The sequence below is a fragment of the Charadrius vociferus genome, unplaced genomic scaffold (genome assembly GCF_000708025.1).
Source record: "Charadrius vociferus isolate BGI_N301 unplaced genomic scaffold, ASM70802v2 scaffold14, whole genome shotgun sequence".
NCBI classification, from domain to species: Eukaryota; Metazoa; Chordata; class Aves; order Charadriiformes; family Charadriidae; genus Charadrius; species Charadrius vociferus.
The window spans coordinates 325816-348290 of NW_009648876.1; the positions used below are offsets into that span (position 1 = coordinate 325816).

The 22475-nt window shown below is 36.7% G+C and overlaps 1 protein-coding gene across 1 annotated transcript in view; it reads left to right on the forward strand.

The window, feature by feature from the left end:
- FMN1 (formin 1) overlaps nucleotides 1-22475 on the forward strand; it is a 139783-nt gene that overhangs the window by 7639 nt on the left and 109669 nt on the right. The window contains exon 3 of the mRNA XM_009886913.1: nucleotides 17435-17496. Coding sequence (XP_009885215.1) covers nucleotides 17435-17496 — 62 coding nt within the window. The remainder of the gene's footprint in view (nucleotides 1-17434; nucleotides 17497-22475) is intronic.

The following is a 22475-nucleotide window of genomic DNA, read 5'->3' on the forward strand; positions in this document are numbered from 1 at the left end:
TTCCTGCTGGAGAAAATGTTGAAAAAGAATCAAGTTGAAACATTAATCCGTTTAGTGCTTTTTTTCATTACATGTTTTCTTGTTAATTCAAATGTCTGTATTTAACATTAAAAAACCTGCTGTCTCACAGTCTGCCGATTCATCATCCTTAAATCTGCAGTGAGGTAATGCTGTCTCTATGGTGCCACAATTTCTATAACAGTCTGTGATGCTCCAAGCGCAATTTTCAGAGTAAATAAGAAAATCAAGAGGTGACTGAGAAAGCTCTTATTGAACAAAAAGTGTCTAAGTAGATGGTGAATGAAATACAGAATAGCGGCAGAGGTTTATTTGCCAAGTCTCAAATATATTAAAACCTTAGTTGCCTATGCTCTGGGTTCCCAGCAAGAAAATCACTTTATGGTCATGATGTAAGTGCAGAGAGTAACCAGCTTATGTGACAGAAAGAGCAGCGTAATGGTCTGAATGAAGAGATGAGGCATAAGAACATGATTTCTTATCTTTCTTTAACATAAATTTCCTTTGCGGCCTTGAACAATTTGTGTTTGTCTCTAAAAAAGACATAATGCTTAATGATGTTAGTGTCCTGAAGGAAGCTGTTGTAACAGTGGCTGCTAACAGTTGGTTTCATCTTAAAATAAAATTTAAAAAAAGACATTTCTTTTAGTAATTTCAGTTTATTTGATTTCAGTGTGGTATTTGGGCTTTAGTTCTGGGATTCTATTATAAATTTTATTGTAATGAATTAGATAAAGCAGGGCTACAGCAAGTAGGATGTTATGCACTGGTCAAAGATAGTGTGTTTGTGATTGGTCGCTGTCCAATTTGATGTGACCTTAGAGCGCAGGTAGGCTGCATAACAGTTTTGTAAATTATTTTACTATATTCTGTTGCATTTATTGTGCAGCATGACAGGCATATTGGCCATGTTATGTCAGTGTTTCATATTCTGACATACACTAGCTTGGTATTGAGAAGCTGAATTTTTTATTACAAGCCAGATTGTTGTAGCCATATTGTATTCCTCTGGAGTAACAATGACATTTTCTCCCCTTACTTATAGCAACTAAAGCTGTAATTTTATGGATTTGGAAGGTATTGGGCATAATGCTGCTTGGAAATCTCCACTGTCTAAGACAAATGGGTTGTGCATGTGCTGATCAATGCAGCAGCCACTTTTCCAGATATCTTGCATCCCTGTCTGGTAGGATTTACTTTGAAAATGTTAAAAAATGACCTCAAAAACAAGCAAGCAGCAGAAACTTCTTTTGCTTTTCTCTTGCCTCCTGAGCCGATACTATTATTCATACTGTGCCTCTTCAGATAGGAACAAAAAGATAGGCACCTGTTAATGCTGAAGATTTCTTGTTAAGATGCTTGCATTCCATTTACAGTCCTTTTGTTACTTTCTGGAGTGACTTCGGGGAAGTTGTAAGACCTTTCCAAGCTTCAGTTTACCCATCCATAAAAGTGGGATAAGAATCCTGACCTATTTTTCAAGGCAAATTAAATTCTTTTTCTGTTTATAGGCTATTAGCATTAGATAGAGATGCAGAATGGAAAAGAATACTGACCTCCTAAACTTAAATCTGCAAAAAAATAACACAGTGTTGTAACTGTGCCTAAGGCCATGTGATAAAATGTTCATGTCTTCCTGTAAACTGAGGATTATATTATTACAAGGTGAGATGGAAGAAGAGTTATGCTCCACTTTTTCAATAAAAATCCCTGCTTTATTTCCATTATGCATACTGTGTATAGAAATGTAGTAATTTTAGGACACCTACTGGTTTTGAGTCTGGATGCATTTATTGCAGCAGGTGCCTGACAAGGATGTGGTTTACAGTCTACAAAGCCATATCTGGATGCATACATCTGTGGAGCCATAGATACCAGCGTGCTTAAGAATTCACATACAGAACAGCTTTAGTCCACTCAAAGTAGAATCCTGATTTTTAAACTACATTTTTTCCTAGTGAGAAGATTAATCTATTACCTGAATATAAGGAAGGCAAGTTCTGTGAATTATTTCTTTTACTGTAATTTTTATTTTGAAATGTTGGCACCACTATTGGTCCTACCAATGTGACGTTGCAGGGACCCAAAATAGTCACAGGGTTTTATGAGATGATTCCTGTTATATAATTGAAACACAGTGAAAGAGCAATTGTGTACAGCACAAGAAGAATGACTTTGTATTTTATTTCCATGGTTCTATTTCAAAATATATCAGGCTCTTTGTACAACAGAAATGCCTCTGAGTTTTATTGAATGCCCTTTCCTGTTCTCCAGTCTCACTGTTCGCGTGATCTGAAGTTCTGTTTGGGCCAGCATTTAAACATGAGAGATTTAGATACTAGTCTAAAGGCAACCCTGAGTCTGAACACCATGATGGTTTCTGAAAATTTGCACTTGGATGTAGAACTTCTTTGCAGTTAAATTCAGTATCATCCCTGCCAAGTTTGCCCCCTCTTCTATGGCACAGACACGTACCCTTATCTGTAAAAAACCCAAACCTACTTATTGTACATATCTTAGTCTTGTATCTGTCCATATTTTAAGTTTGCCAACGGTTCTAAACTTGAGAACTGCTGAGAATATATTTGGGAAGCGGTGAGCCTATATATGTGGATATGTAGTGTGCCTACACTCACCCACATGTGAATAAATACACACTTACACTGCATGTATAGTATAGAAGCATTCTCAACGTATGCTTCCTATAGATAGTATATGGTGATTGCAAAGGTGTTATAAATCTAGAATAAGTGCTTTGTATTTTAAATTTGTGCTAGATGAAGTAGATAGAGGCTGTAACTCATCGAAGAAATCCTGCAATAAATTTGTTCCTCGTGTTTGCTGATAAGGTGTTATTTGTTTACCACATTGCATTGGTGATGTGATCCCCTAATAGAGTGGTTTTGTAAATAAGAGGCAGGACGTTTATTGAGAAGAAATCATGTTGAATGTCCCCAGCAGCAGTACCTCTAAAGTTGCCTTCCTGGGAGGGTGAAAATGACAAGCGAAACTATTCATTTCTGCTGTCAGGTAAATGAACTGTAGCTGTAACCTCACCTGTGACCAGAGAGGAACAATCAAGTAGATAAGTCACTCAGGTGACTCTTTCTGAATAGTGCTTTATACTGCCGGGCAGTCAGAAAGAGTAAGAACTCTTTTCTTCATTTCCATAAGAGAGAATCAAGGGGTAGCTGGGTTTTCCTTCAGGACGCTGCTTTTCTGTGGGTATTGTTCTCAGGGAATTAAATGAGTGTTGTGAAGTTACTTCATTTTCTGTAGTAAGTTAACTCTTAAATTTTCTGCATTATCTCAATATCCAGACAGTATTTAGATACTGGACTATTGACTTGTTTAGCACTGTTTATTCTCTGCACGGCCCTCTCCATCTGTCTCCCTTCTTCCCATCTTCCATATTTTCACTGTACCAGAACTTTTAAGGTGCTGAAAATCATTGAAATTTTAGGCTTGGAGGTTCTTCCTTCCCTTAAAAGTCTGAAAAAAAAAAAAAAGAAAAAAAAAAATTGAAGTGAAGGATGTCTGCTCATTTCCCAGTCTGGGGAATTGACATCCTTATTTGTATTGAATGATGGGACTGTAAAGAGTTCAGGTTCAATGGGAAATAAACAAAGGAGAACAGATAGGAGTAGATGGAATGGGGTGAGGGAAGAAGGATTAGAATAATCTGTCGAAACTACATTCAGTATTGTTTTAGCCAATCCCCTGTCCATAGGGGATTTATCCATAAATAGGTGATTCCAAGAATTTATTTAAGCACAAACAAATTTTAATTTCCTAGTTCTAAAAGGATGCTTAAATGCAAAACTTGTTCAAAATGGTGTTCTGAAAGTTTAAGGAAGTCTGTCTGGCAGCTTATTATAAACCTAAGCTTTGGGCTTTCACTGACCAAATACCTTGTAAAAAATGTGTAAGCAACAATTTCTCTATTTAAAGTGTTGCTTTCATGTAGCGTTTCAAATAAATGTCTGTATTTCTCCCAGTGTTACTTCTGTGTAAAAATGAGTCTTTATAAACACCATTCCAAGACTGAACACATTACATGTTTTAAAAGTCGCTCATGACTATGTTTCTTGGAAGAAAAGCCTGCACATTTACTGCTTTCTAGGATGGTAGCCTGAAAAGGCCTGGAAGGTCCCATCAATGTGCGTGTAAAAATAAATATATAAATAATAACAAAGGTGCAGCTTTGGTGAGTAGATTCCCTTCTGACACCTGGTGGATAAAGGGGAAAACTACATGGGGAAACAATGGAGGAGGAAGCAAAGCCTGTAGTAAAAGGGAGTATTGAAAATGATGGGACCAAGGTTGCCAAGAAGGGCGAAAAGATTAAGAAACCCTCACTATTCTCAAATTTAATGAATCATCTTAATTAAAAGTTAATGATTTCCTTTATGCTACAGGGTGTGGTACCTCTCAAGAGAGGTAGATTGCACTCAAGTTTTCCAGCTTTTGTTCTCTAATTACTTTTAATTTGTGTTAACATTATTTTACATGTTTCCACATACTGCATTTAATACGTAAGATTTTTTTACAGAAGTGAATGTTCTGACCAGAAGGTCATTGACCTTCAAAGAAGGTAATTTATTTTCAAAGCTTCCACTTTCAACTTGAAGTTTTGAGATCATGGCAGAGAAGGTTCCTAAATTGCTTATGTAAAGTTTGAGGAGCAACTCATCTATTTGAAATGTGAGTTATGGAGATTTCTGTGTGAAAGGTTTTCATATAAGATTTTATTTAAAATTTTTCAAGTAGGTAAGTTTTATTATTAAAGAAGAAAAGGTAATTTTTGCACAGCATAGTTTTGAACACAAATAGAATAATACTGAATAATATTTGAGTGTGTATACTTTTTCAACACTTTTGGAGAATGAAAATTGCCCTTCGAAACATTGTGACCCACTGTATCCAGTATTCCCAAAGTTGCAGTCTAATTGTTCAGGGCACCAGATTTACAGGTGAATGCTTGTACCTTTTCTTTTAGAAATGGTGGTGAACAGTGCAGCTTGCTCAGTATCGTGACAAAGGTTTACATGAGCATGTATTGTGTATGTTTGTAAATGTTATTGCTGCTATGAATTCAGATAATTTCCCTGGATTATACAACTGTACATACACTAAGCATTTGCGTAAATTGCGTAGGTTGTCCAAAGCATCCAGATTTTATTTCATGTTTGGTTTTCTATGCATTAAGGAAAAATATGCATTCTATAGTGTATTTTCTTTGTAAAACAGTGAAGCATGCCTGATACTTTACTAATCATTAGTAATATGCTTGATTTCTACCACCTCATGGCATAGGTCATACATCAGCCACTGTTATTGCACAGTCTATCATTTTTTTAAAAAGTGCATGTTTTAAAAAGCAAACCTAGGAATTCTTGAAAGCATTCCCACCCCATACATATCGTATGGAATGAATCTGTCGGAAGAGGCTAAGCTTTCTGATCTGCATTGCTCTCCTTGCTTTACCAAGCAACATGAAAAGACAATAATGAGTGAGCACCATTATTATTTCTAGTTGAAAATGTTGAGGAACAAATAGAATAAGTTATTTAATCATTTTCCAGTGTGTGATATGCAATCCTGTGTATATATTGAGCTGAGAACTTTATAGAGATATTTTCAAGTTTGTTTTCATAGTAAGTGTTACTACATGTGGCCTATGGTTAACTAAGGAATGTCCATGGGATTTTTTACATGGCAGAAACTTATTTAAATACTTGCTATTTCCTTTTGATTTGATTTGATGGACAGTGCTAATATCTAGGAACCCTAAAGAAATTAAGCAATTAATAGACAGTTGATAATTTTTTGCAAGACAAAATGATACAAATGGGAGCTGAAAATACTGACCGAGGTATATGTTTGTAATAATAAATGGAAAGCAGGGAGTCTGCTAGACTCCCTGTTAGGATACGTATTTCATGACTGTAAAAATATAAATTCCCTGTGTGAAGCTTAAATACAATCTTACTTATGCTTTTGTCTCTAGCTCACCTAAAGCTTTACAAGGAGGGACCACCAGGTGGGTGGAACAGTGTAACGTTGTCCGTCTCTGTCTAGTCTTTGGTCTCTTTTGTTACTGTAAAGGCAGTATTTACCTTTCCTTGATGGAACAAAAATTGTAAAAGCTGAGTCTGCGGTGCCTACCACTGTTTAGGAATAAAAATTCAATAAAGACTACAGAAGGTCTGCAATGTAAATGAGGAACATTTCTCAGAATTCTAGCTTACATCAGTTTCAGTGGCCGCCATCCCACTAAAGTGAGTGGAACTTAAATTGGTTTATTTGACTTTCAGATCCATCCCACAATGCTGAGTGTGGAATTTTGCGAAGTTAAGATTTGAAGTCTGATTGGAAGGACTTCACAATTGAGAACTGATGTATTACTTTCTCTTCTTCTTTTCTTTTTTCCTTCTTTCTCTTGTCTGTGAGCAAACCCTAGGTAAAGGTAACCCATTTTACAGATAATCTAATATGCCTAATAATTGGGCTAGTTATAATCTGGCAGTGCTTATTCTAAACATCTTTGAAGCAAAGACTGTAGGTGTGGTGAAATTGAGCTGGAAAAGTTCTTTCCAAGTTGGTGGGCTATGGTCCTCCATTGTGAGGTGTGTCTTATATAAAACTGAGGTAACGGCTGAATTTCAGAAAAAGACAAGGTGAAGTGAGTTAATAAATGATGAGAAATATTGTAGCAGCATACTTTTACTGATTTGAATAAATATTGCACATAAAAAAAGGGAACTGAAGCTTTTTGTACAAGAGTGAAATTTGACGTGTTTACTTGTTTAGTACTAATCAGTTTGGAAGGATTGAAGGTATGATAGCTTTTTACTTTTCCATAACCTTGATGTATTTGAACATACACTGGTCCTTATTCAAAACAAGAGCACATTTAACACTGCCAAAGAAATACAATAAAATCCCATCGAAAACTGTGTGAGGGCTGATTAGATCCTGACGGGTAATGGCATTAGCAATGAATCAGTAGGGATATCTTTTGAAGGAAAAGGAGATTTAATTGTGCTTTAAGAAAGGGAATGAACAACACTAACCTGATCTATGGAAGTTTATTTCAGACATAGCCCGTGCTGTGTCTTTCTTGCTCAGTTTTGTATCCCACCAAGAGTAGGACACACAGAGCCATTGCTGGATTTCAAGTGAAGCTTAAGGAACTTATTTTGTGCAAACTCTGGTGACTTGGAAACTCCTTTTAAGCAGCTCCTTTGAATTACTGAATTATTATTGAATGTGTGATGACTAACTGAAGCTGAGTTGGAACTCAGTTTATCTTAAAAAAGGATTTTCTGATAGTATTAATCTTTTTTCTACAATGACTTGTCAATTCTGCAGTTGCTTGCTGAAGTAACTGACATAACTGAACGAGGCACGTTTCAAAGCATTTCTATTTTTCTGTGTATGTGGAAATGAGAGAAAGCGACATCTTCTGGAGGGTCTTTCTATGACAGCTGAGATGGGGAGGTTTTGTGGTATTTTAGGTGAAGACTGACTAGTTTAATTCTGTTGTCATGAGGGTGGTGAACCTGTGTACTTTTTATAAATGTGCTGCTTTTTTGATACTGACTTTATGTAACCTGTAACGCACATAAAGTACTCTGAAATGTCAGTCTGCCTTTTTTGCTAAAATAAATATTTGAATAAAAGCTTCCTAAAGACATTCTCAAATGATGAAATACCGATGCTCTAGTAATTAAAAAAACCTTTCTGAAGAACAAGAAATTCTTTCCTGTCCTCCTTTTGGTGTAATGTATTGCCTCAGTATCTCTAGCCTGTCGTCTTTATTTATGTAAGTTAAGAAACTGTCATTATACTGTTTGTGCGTGATCATTGTTTCTTTATTCATTAAGCAGTTTCCTGTTCTCATGCTTTTCAAACAATTGCAGTATAGCTGAGTTAAAACTTTCCAAGGATTAAGATCTGTTTTCTTTTTTTTTGATCCTTTTTTGTAGTTGAGTTAAGAATGCTAGGTGTTGTTGGTGAATATTCAACGTGATTATTTTACAAGACTTACAAACAAAACTTATGACCAGGATAAAGTCTTGATGCATTGTATCACTGAATAACAAGTTAGTCCTTAATGCTACCATGAAACACCATTTAGATGATGATGCAAGTGGACATCATATTAGAAGAAATAAATCCTAAGGACTTTGAAGCCCTGTCCTATTCCCTTTGAAGTTTCATAATGACAGTCCACTCATGTTTGTTACAGCTGCATGAATACTTCTTAGGAAATAAGACAGTGTTCAGACATTTTTGCATTAATTAAAGCAACTTACATTGGATTTGTTAGAATTTCCCTGTGCACGCCATCAATGATCTTAGGGTAGGAAAGTTACATTGTTTATGTACACTGTCATTAAGTGGACTTCTGGAGAGTCTGGTCTGACAAACTCATCTCTCCCTGCCAATTCAATTGCTATCATTTCCCATTTCCCTCACTCGAAGAAGGCCCTACCTTACAGGACTCTGGTGGTGATGTGGAGGTCCTAGAAACACTTAGGTATTCAGAGTTACAGGCCACTCATGATTTACTGCCTGCTTGGAGACTGGACAAATGAGCAAGCTATTACGTTTGTCCATCTGATAAAAATCTCATGTTTTTTCCCTCCTTTCCAATGGAACAAATAAATAAACAACATCAGAGTTGTTCATGGAACAGAAAAAGAAAATCCACCCCTCATCTCTAGTCTAAAAATCTGGGGTTCTGAGGTAAGAGAATTCTGTCCTACGCAACTTCTTGAACATGGCAAACAATATTTGCTGATCATACAGATACATGTTTCAAATTTTGAAAGTCTTCTGAATTTGTAGCTAAAAAGATTAGAGGTGTAATTATTTGGGAATTCTGTGTGTTTTAAAGAAGCCAGCTCAAAATAAACCCTCCATTCAATATCCTTAACACCTCAATATCCTATCTCAACTTTCTCTGTAGAAACCACAGACCCAAAGAGGGCCACAGAAGTGATGGGTGTATTGCCTAGAGACCAGTTTATCCTAGAAGGTCACGGTAAACACTAAAGCTGAACATTTGGGGCAGTAAATACTGATGGACTCATTCATATTCAGATATCAAGGGCCTAATTATACTAGAATATGCTGCTGTTTTAGATACTTGGGGTTTATGATTATTAAGGGTAGATTTGAGCAGTTGTGTGTTACACATTTTATTTGCAAGATTGGCTTTGAGGGCAAAAAATTTTAGAAGACATGGTACTGTAAAAATTAGTCCAATATATTTAACACATCTTCCTTTGTTTCAGATTATTCTGTGTTAAAGTTTAAAACTCATAGTTATGAAATACAGTAACTATTTAAAAGTATTAGCTTTTTGTGTAACTTACATCAGAATAAGCAACCTATCTCAATTGCCTTATCTTTTTCTCCATATGTAAGTTTTGGTATACGTCAACTTTTTGGGTTCCAGGTACTTTTGTTTTTAAATTGCTATTCAAAAGAATGTGAATAAAACTTTCTGCTGTTGTACCTGTACACCCATAATGTTCTTTAGTGTAGGAATTTGTACACTGTTTCACAACACATGATACTCTGTTGTTTTCACACAGTTGATGGCTGTGATTCTACAAATTCCATTTTGGCCTTCTTAGAGTGTTTTAAGCCCTTTGTTCACCTCTTGTCCATCTTGTCCATCTTAATTATTCACCCACTTTTAATTGTTTTGTTTTGCTTCTTCAGCTTTTCCATTGTGCTTCCACAATAATTCTCCTATCTCTTTACATACTATGTTTGATGCAATTACAGGACAGAGAGTTGCTTCCTCCTTGCAGTGGGTATTTAGTGGGTATATCACTTTTAGATCCAAATTTCTTTTCCTGATATACTGATATCTTTTTAATCAATGTTATATTTCTGTGATCCATATTGCCAGCATACTTTAAAATCATGAAACAGACTGATACCAAAACTGGAAGTTAGCTAAGGAAGAATGTTACCAGATTTGCACTGGTTCTGTCTTTGCAATATTTGTTTAAAATCAGATAAAATACTATTTATAATTAATTTTAGTGCAGTTGTGTGTAGGCAGAACCAAATATAGTATGACTGGAAGTAAAGTTATGATACTTTCTAATATTGACTATGTGTGGCAGAGCAAGATCGCGACATTAGTCTAGTTGATCACCCAGAAATTGTGGGGTTTTTTTTCCAAGCACCTTCTAAAAACATACAGTTGAACAAGGACATTTCAAATGTATATGTTACTATCAAATAAAATCTAACAAGCTGATCATTAGGAAAAAGGTAAGACAAAAGGTGTATTAAAATAAAAATCTAGATGAAAAACTAATGGGATAACAAGTTCACATCCAGAATAAGAGAACAGTATATCTATATCCATAAATTGGTGAATTATAGTTTGACTTCAGGGGAAAAAAAAAAAGAAAGAAAAAGGTTATTTAATGGAGTACAAAACTGCCACCCAGTGGAAGTGGCTAATTTTACATTTTCTCCATCTCCTTCAGATTTTCAAGAAATCAGAGATCTATTTTCTTGTGTCTGGAATGTATAATATATTTACTCATTATGGAAATTATTCCCAATTTTCTTGTTTTAATCATAATTATATTTATCTGTAGTAGAGTATTTTTTCAAACAAATAATACAAAAAAAGATCTATTATGATTTTACAAGAGGTAACATTTAATGTACAGTGAATATTGGAATGCGTATATCGAGCTAGATTTAAAAAAGCTCCGTATCTGTCTTGGACTGGGGAGCCCAGAACTGGCCACAGCACTCCAGGTGTGGCCTCGATAGCGCTGAGTAGAGGGGAAGGATCATGTCCCTTCACGTGCTGGCAAGACTCCTCCTAACACAGCCCAGGACACTGTTAGCCTTTTTGCTGCAAGTGCACATCGCTGGCTTATGCTCCACTTGGTTTCCCACAGGTCCTTTTCTGCAAGGCTGCTTTCCAGCTGGTTGGCCCCCAGCATGTACTGGTGCCTGGGGTTGTTCCTGCCCAGGTGCAGGACTTTCACTTCCCCTTGTTGAACTTCATGAGGTTGCTGTCACAGAGTTTCTCCAGCCCGTGGAGGTCCCTCTGAAGGGCAGCAAGACCCTCCAACTTATGAGCTCCTCCCAGTTTTGTATCATCAGCAAACGTGCAACTCTACACTCTGCGCATATTCATAAATGAACTGGAAAAGTGAGACTTGAGAAGGGGAAGCTTGCAGCTGATAGGAAGCTAGTAAGAGTAGTCAAGATAAGACCTGAATGCAAATTTGGCATTCTCTCATCAGAATGCAAATTTTTTTCGTAAGAATTAAATAAATAAATAAATAAATAAATAAATAAATAAGATTGAGGGACTATACAATAAAATGACAAAGGAAATCCAAAATACAGAGCTATTAAGATGTGCACTTGAGGAAGAAAAATCCCAAATACGTATAGAATAATGAACTCTGGTCAGGGAAGAACAGCAACTTTGATCAACAATATGGAACATGTTCTCTATGAGGAAAGCCTATGTAGACTAATATTCTTTCAACTGGAGAAGGATCAGTCAAGGGGGCATATGATGGAGATCTCTAAAATCATAAGAAACAGCAAATGGGTAGATGGTGAACAGTTGTTCACTATTTCTTGCAGCACAAGAATTGGAGACATCAAATGAACCTAACTGGTGCAGAATCAAAATAAACAAAAGGCTCTTTACCTAATGTTCAATTAATTCTTTGCTGCAGGACGTTGTCTGCTTGCAGGATTTTTAAGATCAGCAATGCACATTCATGGAAGAGGAATCCACTTGCGAACTATTAAATATGCAAACAAATTTTCTGGTTCAGAAAGTTCCTGAATTGCAAATCAGGTTGCTGGAAAAACATACTGGAAAAGTACTAGTAACTTTTTGCTGGTTTTTAAATTTTTATACATCACTTGCTTTTTGGCTACTGAGACAGGATACTAGGCAAAATAGGCTTTTGGCTTGTCTAAACAGACATATAATTTTGTTCACTATGAAACGGAATGATTTGGATTTCACAGTCACACAGCTCTGCGCTGCGGCAGTTCTCAGTTTAGCTCTTCAGGGGCCTGTAGAAATAGGAACAAAAATAGACTTTGTATTGTGTCCCCAAACCCCTGTAAATTAGGAATATGTGACATGGGTAATCCCAAAGTAAGGTGTTTTTGCTTAATTCACTGCACTTTGGAGTGTCTTCTGGAACCAAATCAGTTTCTGGTAAGAGCTTCAGCTCCTTTTTCCAGCATCCTGCTGCTTTAATGGTCTACAATGAGCTTATCTTCCCAAACTAGGTATTTTCTTTTACTTATGTAGCTATTTTTTCCCTTATTATGCCTTAGTGCAGCTTTTCTGTAAAATCTGATTGCTGGGATAATCCCCAGGTACCTTCATTGGGTAATAACTATTCCCCTGAAAGTGATCTGGATAGAACTCAGAACTTGGAAAAGTGATTTGGTCTAGACCACAGGCATCTCTCTGTCCTGCTTCTATGTGAAGAGAGGATCTTCACGGTTTAATGTTGGTGTAAGTTGTGCATTGGATGCAAAATACATGTGGCAAGTCCTAGAGACAGAAAGTATGAACGCAAAGGATGAAAGTGCAGAAAAGTGGTAGTGGTGGTGGAGGGAAGGGTCATTTTTTCATCATTATCGTTCTTATGATAATGAGGTCCAAGTAGAATTTTCATCTATCTGATAAATCCATATGATTAGCAAGACTGTGTTAGATACCTGTCCTATTTACTGACTACAGCAAAACATGGGAATAAATGGAAGTTTCACAGTAAGGAGATTTTTTTTTTTACAATGACTAACTAACTGATTTATTTTTTCCAACAACAACATAGAAAAGGGAAAACTCTCACTGTCGTATCATTGCATATCCTTAGTTTTCATGGACGCCTCTATCCAGCTTCCTGTGTACTTGGCCAACTTTCATGTAACTTTAAAAAAATTATTTTAGTGGAACATTTTTCACAAACCTGGTATTTTTAAAGACATTGCTAACTACCAGCAGATGTAACAATTATTTGTATTTATTTAAGACTTTATAATGTATATCTGCTTTATTTCAATATCTTCGGAAAAAAACATCCAGTTTTATGAAAGTTTGCTTTAGCTGTGATGGGTTATAGTTATTGACTGTAGGAAGCATCAAGTTGCATAAGTAAAGAGTATGCCCGAATGGGCAACAAATTCCATCATTTACTATTTTTTCCTTGGGATACAGCCTTCTCAAAACAAAGGAAAAAATAGTAAATTAGAAATAGTAAATGAAAATTAAAAGTTAGAGCTGGTTGGAGCTGAGTCTGTGCAGTGAGATTGTTTACTTGTTTGCTTGTTTGCCTTATGTGAGGGACTAACATTCTTAATTGTTTTCTCAGTAATGAAATCCTAATTTGCTTGTGGTCATTTTTCAGGATAGGATCACTTGCCATCTGATTTGTATCTGATTTGTTTGTTTCAAAAGCCCTTCAGAGTAGTATCTGCGTTAGGGATAGCTGGCTGACTTACGCCCCATAGCCACTGTCTTCCCTGCGGGCTGTTTGGCGACCAGGCAAATACAACAGGGTGTTTGGACAATCAGCCTTCTGTTACCCAGCGTAACAAAAGACTTTAAAACCTCAAAAAATACAACCCCCCCTGACATTACGCAAACTGGGCGTGTGCTGGCACGGAATACAGTAAAGAGTCACCTTGTGACACGGATCAGCTTGGAGCTATAAAGTAGGGTGTAACGAAGAGGGAGCCAGGCTCTTTTCAGTGGTGCCCAGTGACAGGACTAGTGTGAGCATACACTGAAGGGTCCGTCTAAACATCGGGAAACACTTTCTCACTGTGAGGGCGACTGAGAACTGGCACAGGTGGCCCAGAGAGGATGAGGGGGATGGAGATTTGTGGAAGCATTCAGAAGCAGTCTGGATGTGGTCCCAGGCAACCAGCTCTAGGGTGGTGGGGGTGGGGTTGGACCAGATGACCTCCAGAAATCCCTTCCAACATCAGCCGTTCTGTGGTGCTGTGATTAGAAGCTTTATTTCGATGGTGGTCTTGAAGGTCCTTAAGGTATTGCAGCACCAGTAAGTAGGAAGTCATACAGTTCAGTTGCAACCTTGTTTCTCAGCTGCCTCTGAGAACTATCCACATATGTTCATGTGTCTTAACTAATAAGTCTGGATGAATTACAGTAATTATGTGAGAATCAGGCTGGGTACACGCAGAGCACTATCAAATTTCTTAAACTCTGGCATAGTTAATTTGTAACCTAGACAAATCACTCGATAATTTAGATTTTACAGCATTTCTGGATTGTTTCTGTAGTCTAGATGAATCTGTTTTGTGAGTTAAATGGAATTTAAGAACTCGGTAGTTTATAAAGCCTGACCTATATTTCATTTGCAGTGCAGTTCCTTCCATTACCATGTCATTATTGTTTACTTTGCTGTTGTGATTTTACCATTCTAAGCAGCATCCCAACACCATTGCATAATTAAACTTTATTATTCTGTTTCCAGTATTTTTGGAAACTGATGTTTGAAATTATATGGATGTGATTATTCTTTCTAGTCAAATTCTTCAGTGTTTTAATGATTCAGATTGCCATCTCTGTGTGCAGGATATTTTCTTGGAATTTTAACTATCCATGTAGAATTATACCAAATTAAGGTGATTTCGCAAAAAATATGAAAGGAATGGGCATGAGTTACTTTGTATTATACAAAACTATAATTGTGATGTGATTTCTTTTTCATTATAATATCTTACACACAAAAACAAATGTTTGCTTGAGAAGAATTAAAAAGGTACTTTGCTGGGTATCAGCTTCTATCCAATAGGTAGTTTCTTCTAGTTAAAAAAGAAATTTAATGGTAGAAAGAAACAAAAGAAGCTTATGATGTACGATGTCTGTTTATTGCATAGTAGACAATCTATTGAATATGTCACAGTGTATCAATTTATGATACACTTTCTTTTATGCGGTAGCAGAGTTTTAGGTAATGAATTAGGTTTATTAATTCTTATAATCTAGTACTTTCTAAGCATATCTTTAAGGAATGAATAGACCATAAAAGAATTGCTACTCTATATCTTACCTCTGCTTTAGAAGAAAGATTAAGCAAAGCAATCTCTAGAACTTATTTTGGAGCTTTCAGCTAGGAGAAGTAATGAAAAAAATGTGCCAACTTATAATGATGGTATCTTGCAAAATGTCTGTCACAAAAATGACATATACTTTTTTTTTTTTAAATTCTTTAACTTCTTATGCTGAGTTAGGTTTCATCCATGGAGGTTCTTCCATCATTCTCTGACTGTGCAAACATTTGTGCCAAGATAAGAAAAGAAGCAACAGAGGGCTGGGAATGGGTAGACATGGTGAAAAACCTGCTGGTGGTGCCAGTGCAGGTCTATGTCAGCATATGTGAACTATGACTCTCTTACACAGATTCCAAAGAATATTAAGCATTGGGCAATCCCACATAGAAAGAAGATCTTTTGTTAAGATAGATCTGTAGATCTGTATCCTTCTGTTAGTCAAACTAAGAAGTGATTGTTAGCAGTATTTTTAAAGCCTGTTGTTTGCTTCAGTTATCATGTGATGTTAAAGAGCTAAACTTCAAGTCAGGATGTTCATAAGGTTCATGCCCTGCAAACTGAGTGAGTGCTTAACCGGCTGAGGTGCCAGAAAGGTCACAACTTTTCCTGGGGACCTGAGGCAACTGTTTGGTTAAGTCCTATTTAGGCGAATGGATAAGCAGAGCTTGCCTCCAGAGGGAATACCAACCAGTCAAAGGAATTAACAACGGAAAATCTAAAAGTCCATAAAGCTTTTGCTGGTTGTGATTCCAGCAGAGCAGTCAGGCAATTTTCCCATGCTGGAAAGCTCTAAGTAGATGCCCGATGGAGAGGAAGGAGTAAATTGGATAGATACTGTTACTAGTTGGAATCATCCAAGTTTCTTATTTTGTGTCTTAAAAAATATCACTCCCTTTTCCTTTTGATTTTATATATCAATTCAGCTGCTTGCATATCGCTTCACCTGCGTTTGAAAAAAATAGCTTAGCATTAAAAGCTTCCCCGTCATACAGATTTCAGGGTGATGATCAGGTTATCTTTCCTTTCATCTTTCCTCCATGTGCTCTCAAGAGAAAAAAGGTAAAACAAAGAAAAAGAAAAAAACACCTAAGCACTGGAATATTTTACTGATCGGGTGCTTTGGTCCATGCTTTGATGTTCTAATGCTGTATTATTGGTTCTACTGTTCCAGGGACCATACAAACCCTTTAGTGTTAGAGAACACTGACAGTAAAATTTGAAATCTTCAGGTTATTTTCAATCCTTGTTTAAATTAGGATTTGATGCCTTTTCTAGTTGAGGTAGCAGAAGCCAAGCCAGGGAACTGGAAATACTCTTTTGGTACAATTTTTATTCGGAAGCAGATAGAAGTGGGGCTTTGGTGGTCCAAGAATGAACTCCAGTTGCTTGTTTAGGAGGGCTGTAGCTTCTGTGCCGATGTCTTGCAGAAGCCAGGCTTCTCTTAAATCATTACATAGCTGTAATGAAAGGTCTTCTTTTTCTTCGTCTGGCCAAATGCAGCATGGTATGGGCTGAGGGAATCCATAGTATGAGACCCAAGTTCTAGAGGTTCATTTGGCAAATCGACACCTTAACATTACAGCCATCACTAAACCTGTGTAATCGATGCCCAGCCTCCTCATTTTTTCATTGCTGATTTAAATGTCTCTGGCTTTAAATTTCATGCTTTCAATTTTGTTATATTTTTGCTAAATGGAAGAGCTGTTTAGTACCCTGTGAAGGTACTTAAACCCTGTAATTAACTTCATCTGATAGAATTAAGACAAAGAACTCTTTGTATCTCTTGCTGTTGGATACTTTTCCAAGTCTTTGTTTGTATTTCTGATTGCTCTTTTATCCGATTTGCCTGTGTATAGTTATTGTATGTTTACAGTTCAGTTTAAATAATTGTATTTAATGGATGCTTTTTAGAATTCAGGTGGGTGTGTGCACATGCGTGTGTGTATGTCATAATGTCCTATCAGCTCTACATTTATGTGCAAAGCTAAGTAAAACTAAAAATTCCTCTTTGTTATTTCAGTCTGATGTATCTTCTCCCCATTTTCCTCTCTCAGCATGGAAGACCTCTTTGTTTTATCCTCTGCTCTCAGAAACACCATGGAAAATCTGGTCGTGTGGATTTAGGAAATAGTCCTAGTTACTATGTTCAGATTTTCTTTTCCATCACCATTGTAAAAGGTCTTCTATTTGAGAACCTACATCTGCATTCTGGACCCAGTGGTGTTATATGAAATGTACTATGCTGAAGATGGCATAGTGTTTTCTGACTCTAATGGAATGTACTTTTTTATTTTTACAGAGTACCAAGCTGCCATTTTGCATTTAAAGAGGGAACACAAAGAAGAAATCGAAACATTAAAGGTATACTTTTGTAATGATTTTTTTTCCTTTCCCCAACTTGAGTGCATTTTACAGATTTCAGTAGTGTAAACATATACACATCAGTAGTGTAAACATATAACATCAAATGTTAAGAATCTAATTCTTTCTTTCTTAAAGTTGTGTTCAGGTGACTGCCAAGTCAGTTAAAATTTACCTAGTTAAAATTCATACATGCACGCATATATGATGAAAAAAAACAGTCTTACATGGTTCCCCTTTGTAGTTTTGCTTATTGTTGTACTCTTAAATTCTTTGCTCTAATTCAGCAGTGCAGTACTTTTACATTTGCTTATTATATTAAGGCGCTGGCATTTTACTACTCTTTCCTAGTGAAACATGTTTCCGTAGAAGCAATTTTCTGTAATTTTAGACTGAAAAATAAGCATGGTGATTCCATTTGTGAGACTCTCTGAAATTTTGTATTGGACAGTCTTTATTGATATAATGATCGCAGCCCAGAAGGCCAACCATATCCTTGGCTGCATCAGAAGAAGTGTGGCCAGCAGGTCAAGGGAGGTGACTCTGCCTCTCTGCTCCACTCTCGTGAGAACCCACCTGGAGTACTGCATCCAGCTCTGGAGCCCCCAACACAAGAAGGACATGGACCTGCTGGAGCGGGTCCAGAGGAGGGACACAAAGATGATCAGAGGGGTGGAGCACCTCTCCTATGAGGAGAGGCTGAAAGAGTTGGGGCTGTTCAGCCTGGAGAAGAGAAGGCTCCAGGGAGATCTTATTGCGGCCTTCCAGTACCTAAAGGGGGCCTACAGGAGAGCTGGGGAGGGACTTTTTACTAGGGCATGTAGTGATAGGACAAGGGGGAACGGCTTTAAACTGGAAGAGGGCAGGTTTAGATTAAACATTAGGAAGAAATTTTTCACTCTGAGGGTGGTGAGGCACTGGAACAGGTTGCCCAGAGAGGTTGTTGAGGCCCCATCCGTGGAGGTGTTTAAGGCCAGGCTGGGCGTGGCCTTGGGCAACCTGGTCTAGTGGGAGGTGTCCCCTGTCTATGGCCGGGGGGTTGGACCTCGATGGTCTTCAAGGTCCCTTCCAACCTAAACCATTCTATGATTTTATATCTGGTTTTGTAAGTGTAAATTTGACCAACTCTCTGATTGTGAAAATCAGAAATAACAAAATTTAATCTTAGAACTCACTTTCCCTTGGCACGATAGACTCTGCTAAGCAAAGTGAAATATTACAGGAAGTTTTTTGTCATAAAAGCAGGAACTTAAGTGGCAGTATAACTTAAAGTGAACTTGTTAAGCAGTTGTGGTTTAAAGAAAAATTATCAGCATCTTCCTTTTCTTGCTAATTGTGATACATTCTTAAACATAACTGCACAGTGTTCTAATGCAGGTCCATATGCTAAGTCCCTAGTATACAAGTCATTAAATATGCAACGTTCTGTATTTTCTTTGTCATCATTAAGGCAAATAGAATGGAAAACCTCATATTTACTAACACAGGGAGTCTGATGATCCATTATATTGATACATTCACCCTGTCATGCAGCTCACATATAGCCATCATCAGACTAGTACACGTACAGTGTTTGTATTACACAGAGTATTTGTGTCTTTGTGTCTGCACAAAGGCCAGGACATAATGGACGTAAACCCTACGAAGTTGAGAAAGCTCAGTGAGGTCTTTGGGTAGACAGGAGTGGAATGATGGTAGCAGCTTGTGGAGTGGACAGGAGAGGCAAAGACTGTCTGGTGTGTGCAGCATCTCTTAAAAGTCAGCACAGGGAAATGCAAGCAAGCACACATATAAGAAATACAGAGTGTAAGGGTAATGCCCTCTTCCCGTATGGTGCGGTTTGCTTTATTTCTTTTTGTTTTGGCAAGTCTGATTTTCTTCATTGTCTCTTCCTTGTTGGTTCTACTAACACTGCTCCATGCCCCTTCCTTAAATGTGTGCTGCTTAATTTTTGGACCTCAGCCCAGCCTGGTGTAAGGCATCAGGTTCATAAAAGATGAATAGTGACTAAATTACTGAGAAATGTTGCCCTGGTATACCATTTCCAGCAATTAGTGTTTTAAGGGTTTCCTGAAACAGAGTCTACACGCAGGCTGTGGTATATAGTACTGATGAATAAATTATAGTATCACATGCTTCCATGACTTCTGAATGCTATGTCATCTGAGTAGTGTTCCTGTTCTTTTTCTGTATGTCCTTGACAATGAATTGCTTGTACTAGAATGTGACCCGTCATAGATGCATCTTTTTTGTTTGTACAGTTGTTTTGGAGCTGTTTATTTCTCTGGAACATGTAGAATGCCATGTGAAAATTTCTATATAGTGCCAGACTAATGATCTAAAAAACAGCTGAAAATATTGAATTTCTATATTCATAATACGTCCTGTGTCCAAAGAAGGTCAACACTGAGTTATTAATTTTGTGAAGAGAACATCAAATCTTACTGCAGCATGTTATTTGTTATGGTGGGTAAAATCTGAAGGTCAAAAGCTGCTACATGGTCCTGCTGCTTTGGCAAATCATAAATTGTTAGTTCTGCTTCTAAGTTTTAGTAGTTTTCTAAATGAAAAGCTGTCATTTTAAACTTTTTTAGTCCCTTTTTTTAATAGCCTGTCTACTTCAAGAGGTTCCTTCTCCTGTGTCGCTGATGTTCAAACATTCTAAAGAACAATATTTTTTTCTCTGCATCTCTGTTGTTAGCCTTTATTATTTTGTCTTTAATTTCAAAAGATTTTATCATGGATGTTGTGATTAGTTGAAAAATTATTGCTTTTCCCTGAAATCGATTCAGTCTGAATATTTAAATATAGTAGCAAAGGGACATGATTTTTGTTTATTCTTTATGTTACCAGAATCTGCACTGGTAAAATGGAATGCATTAGAGAAGGCCAGACATTGTCTGTGTGCTCTCTTTCTTGTGGCTTTTCATTACTTGAAGGAAGGGAAAGATTTATTTTAAGATTTAAAAAAAAAAACAAACAACTATATACTGCTGCACCTGTGGAACTTTACATTATAAAATTTCATATGGGAATGCATAAGGAAGAAAAATTGTGTCGTTGTTTAATGTAATAACTTGCTGCATTTCATTCTTTAAGGGTATAACAGAAAAATATGGTGGTAGGAATCCCAATTATTAGAAAAGCTTGGGTTAAATGTGATTTTGTACTATGCACTGAAGGAATCTACAACCAGAAATTTCTCTGAACCAGTTCTCTTGCAAAATGATCCAAATCCCATATCTTGTATTATGAAGAAGGTTGATCTTCTCTGTACAAGACTAGGAGTGAGACCCTTATTCTTTGTTATTTCTAAAATGCCTAGAAAAATCTTAAGGAGCCCTGGAAGGTATATGTAGGGGAAGGTTCTCAAAAATAAATTATTAAACTGTCCTCTGAAGGTGAAAGCAGGCAAAATTATCCAGAATCTGTCCTTTGAAACGTGTACATAGTGGCTTATAAGTGAGAGATCTCTTAACTCTTTAGGAATAGGAAGTATCCTATACTTCTGTACCATATCTTTTGGAAGTTATTTTTCTCCTTGACTATGTGAATGAAATTCCTAATGGATTTTTGTTCTTTAAGATTTGTTATTGCTATGTTTGTTTCCTATAAAGTTCATACGGCATACCCAGAGTACAACCAGGGCTTTACCCAGACCACCAGTTTGAAAGGGTTGGTGCTGATTCTTTATCCAGTTGAAGTTGCAACAAATGTAGCAGTCTTGAAGGATGTAAAACAGTCACTGGACAGGGAGAGTGAATGACAGTTTTGTTTTTATTTTATGTTGCCATCTTTATGTTATCACACTAACTTGAAGCTTTGTTCCTTTTTTTGATGTCACTTGAAATAAATTCTAGTCATGCAGCGTGCATATTAATGGAATTAAGATTGCAACATTTATTACACCGAGTCAATTAGTTATGAATCTGTACCATGTTGTATTTTGTAACAATCAGAATAACTCATGGCATCTCTTAATGGGTTTATTAATGTACATAATTCAACTGAATCATCCACATGAAGATAATCTGTAGATAAAGGTAATATACTAGAGAGAAATACTTGTTTTTACCCATTCACGTTTTACTACATTTACTAGATGCTGTGTTCAAAGCATTTATTGAATTTGTCACCTGTTATTTACAAAAAATTGAATTTTATATTTTTAAGATAAACTATTTCTGTTCACTGTTGAATTTTTAACTTTTCCTGTTCCTCCCGCTAGATGTCAGCTAAGTCTTTCAGAAGAAGTTCCCAAAGCATGTCACAGCTTCACTATATGTGTGCAAGTTTTATACTTCCTTCTAAACTGTGAGAGTATGTGTGGTGGTAACATCCTGCCCACTATTTGTGGTTCTGGCACAGTCTTAGTTTTAGGTCAGAAATTAGTTTGCACATTATGGAACTAGAATCGAAGTTGCTCAATGGATATGTAGTAGCTGTCATCACCTTAATAGTATTTTTCCCCACAGAACCAAGTCTACAGTATCTAATAACCAACTAAGTAGATGACAACAACTTAACATTAAATCAAAATATTGTAAATAGACTACTGACATCTGAAAGGAAGGAATTAACTTGAAGGCAATATTCTGATTGCAGTACTTAATAGTTAATCCAACACAGCTGCACAAGGGTGCAGTGTACTTCGGTTTTTTTTAATCTGTAAGTTCATTTGATAAAATGGGTAAAAAAGTTAAGTTTTTTTCCCTAATTTCTCCTTCTTCCCTTTAGCACAAGGATACCAAATATGCCTTTGCTGTCCTATGAATCTGTACCCTATGCATGGGTCTTTCTCTCTGATATAGGTTATTGAGCTTCCACCAACTCACCACATCTTTTACATACTTCCAAACTGGGAATAATAGCGTCTTTAGCCACTAATCACAGATTTTTGTAATAATATCACTATATATTATATGATGCAGATTATATAATATGCTCTATAAGACAATAACAGATATTTGGTAACAATA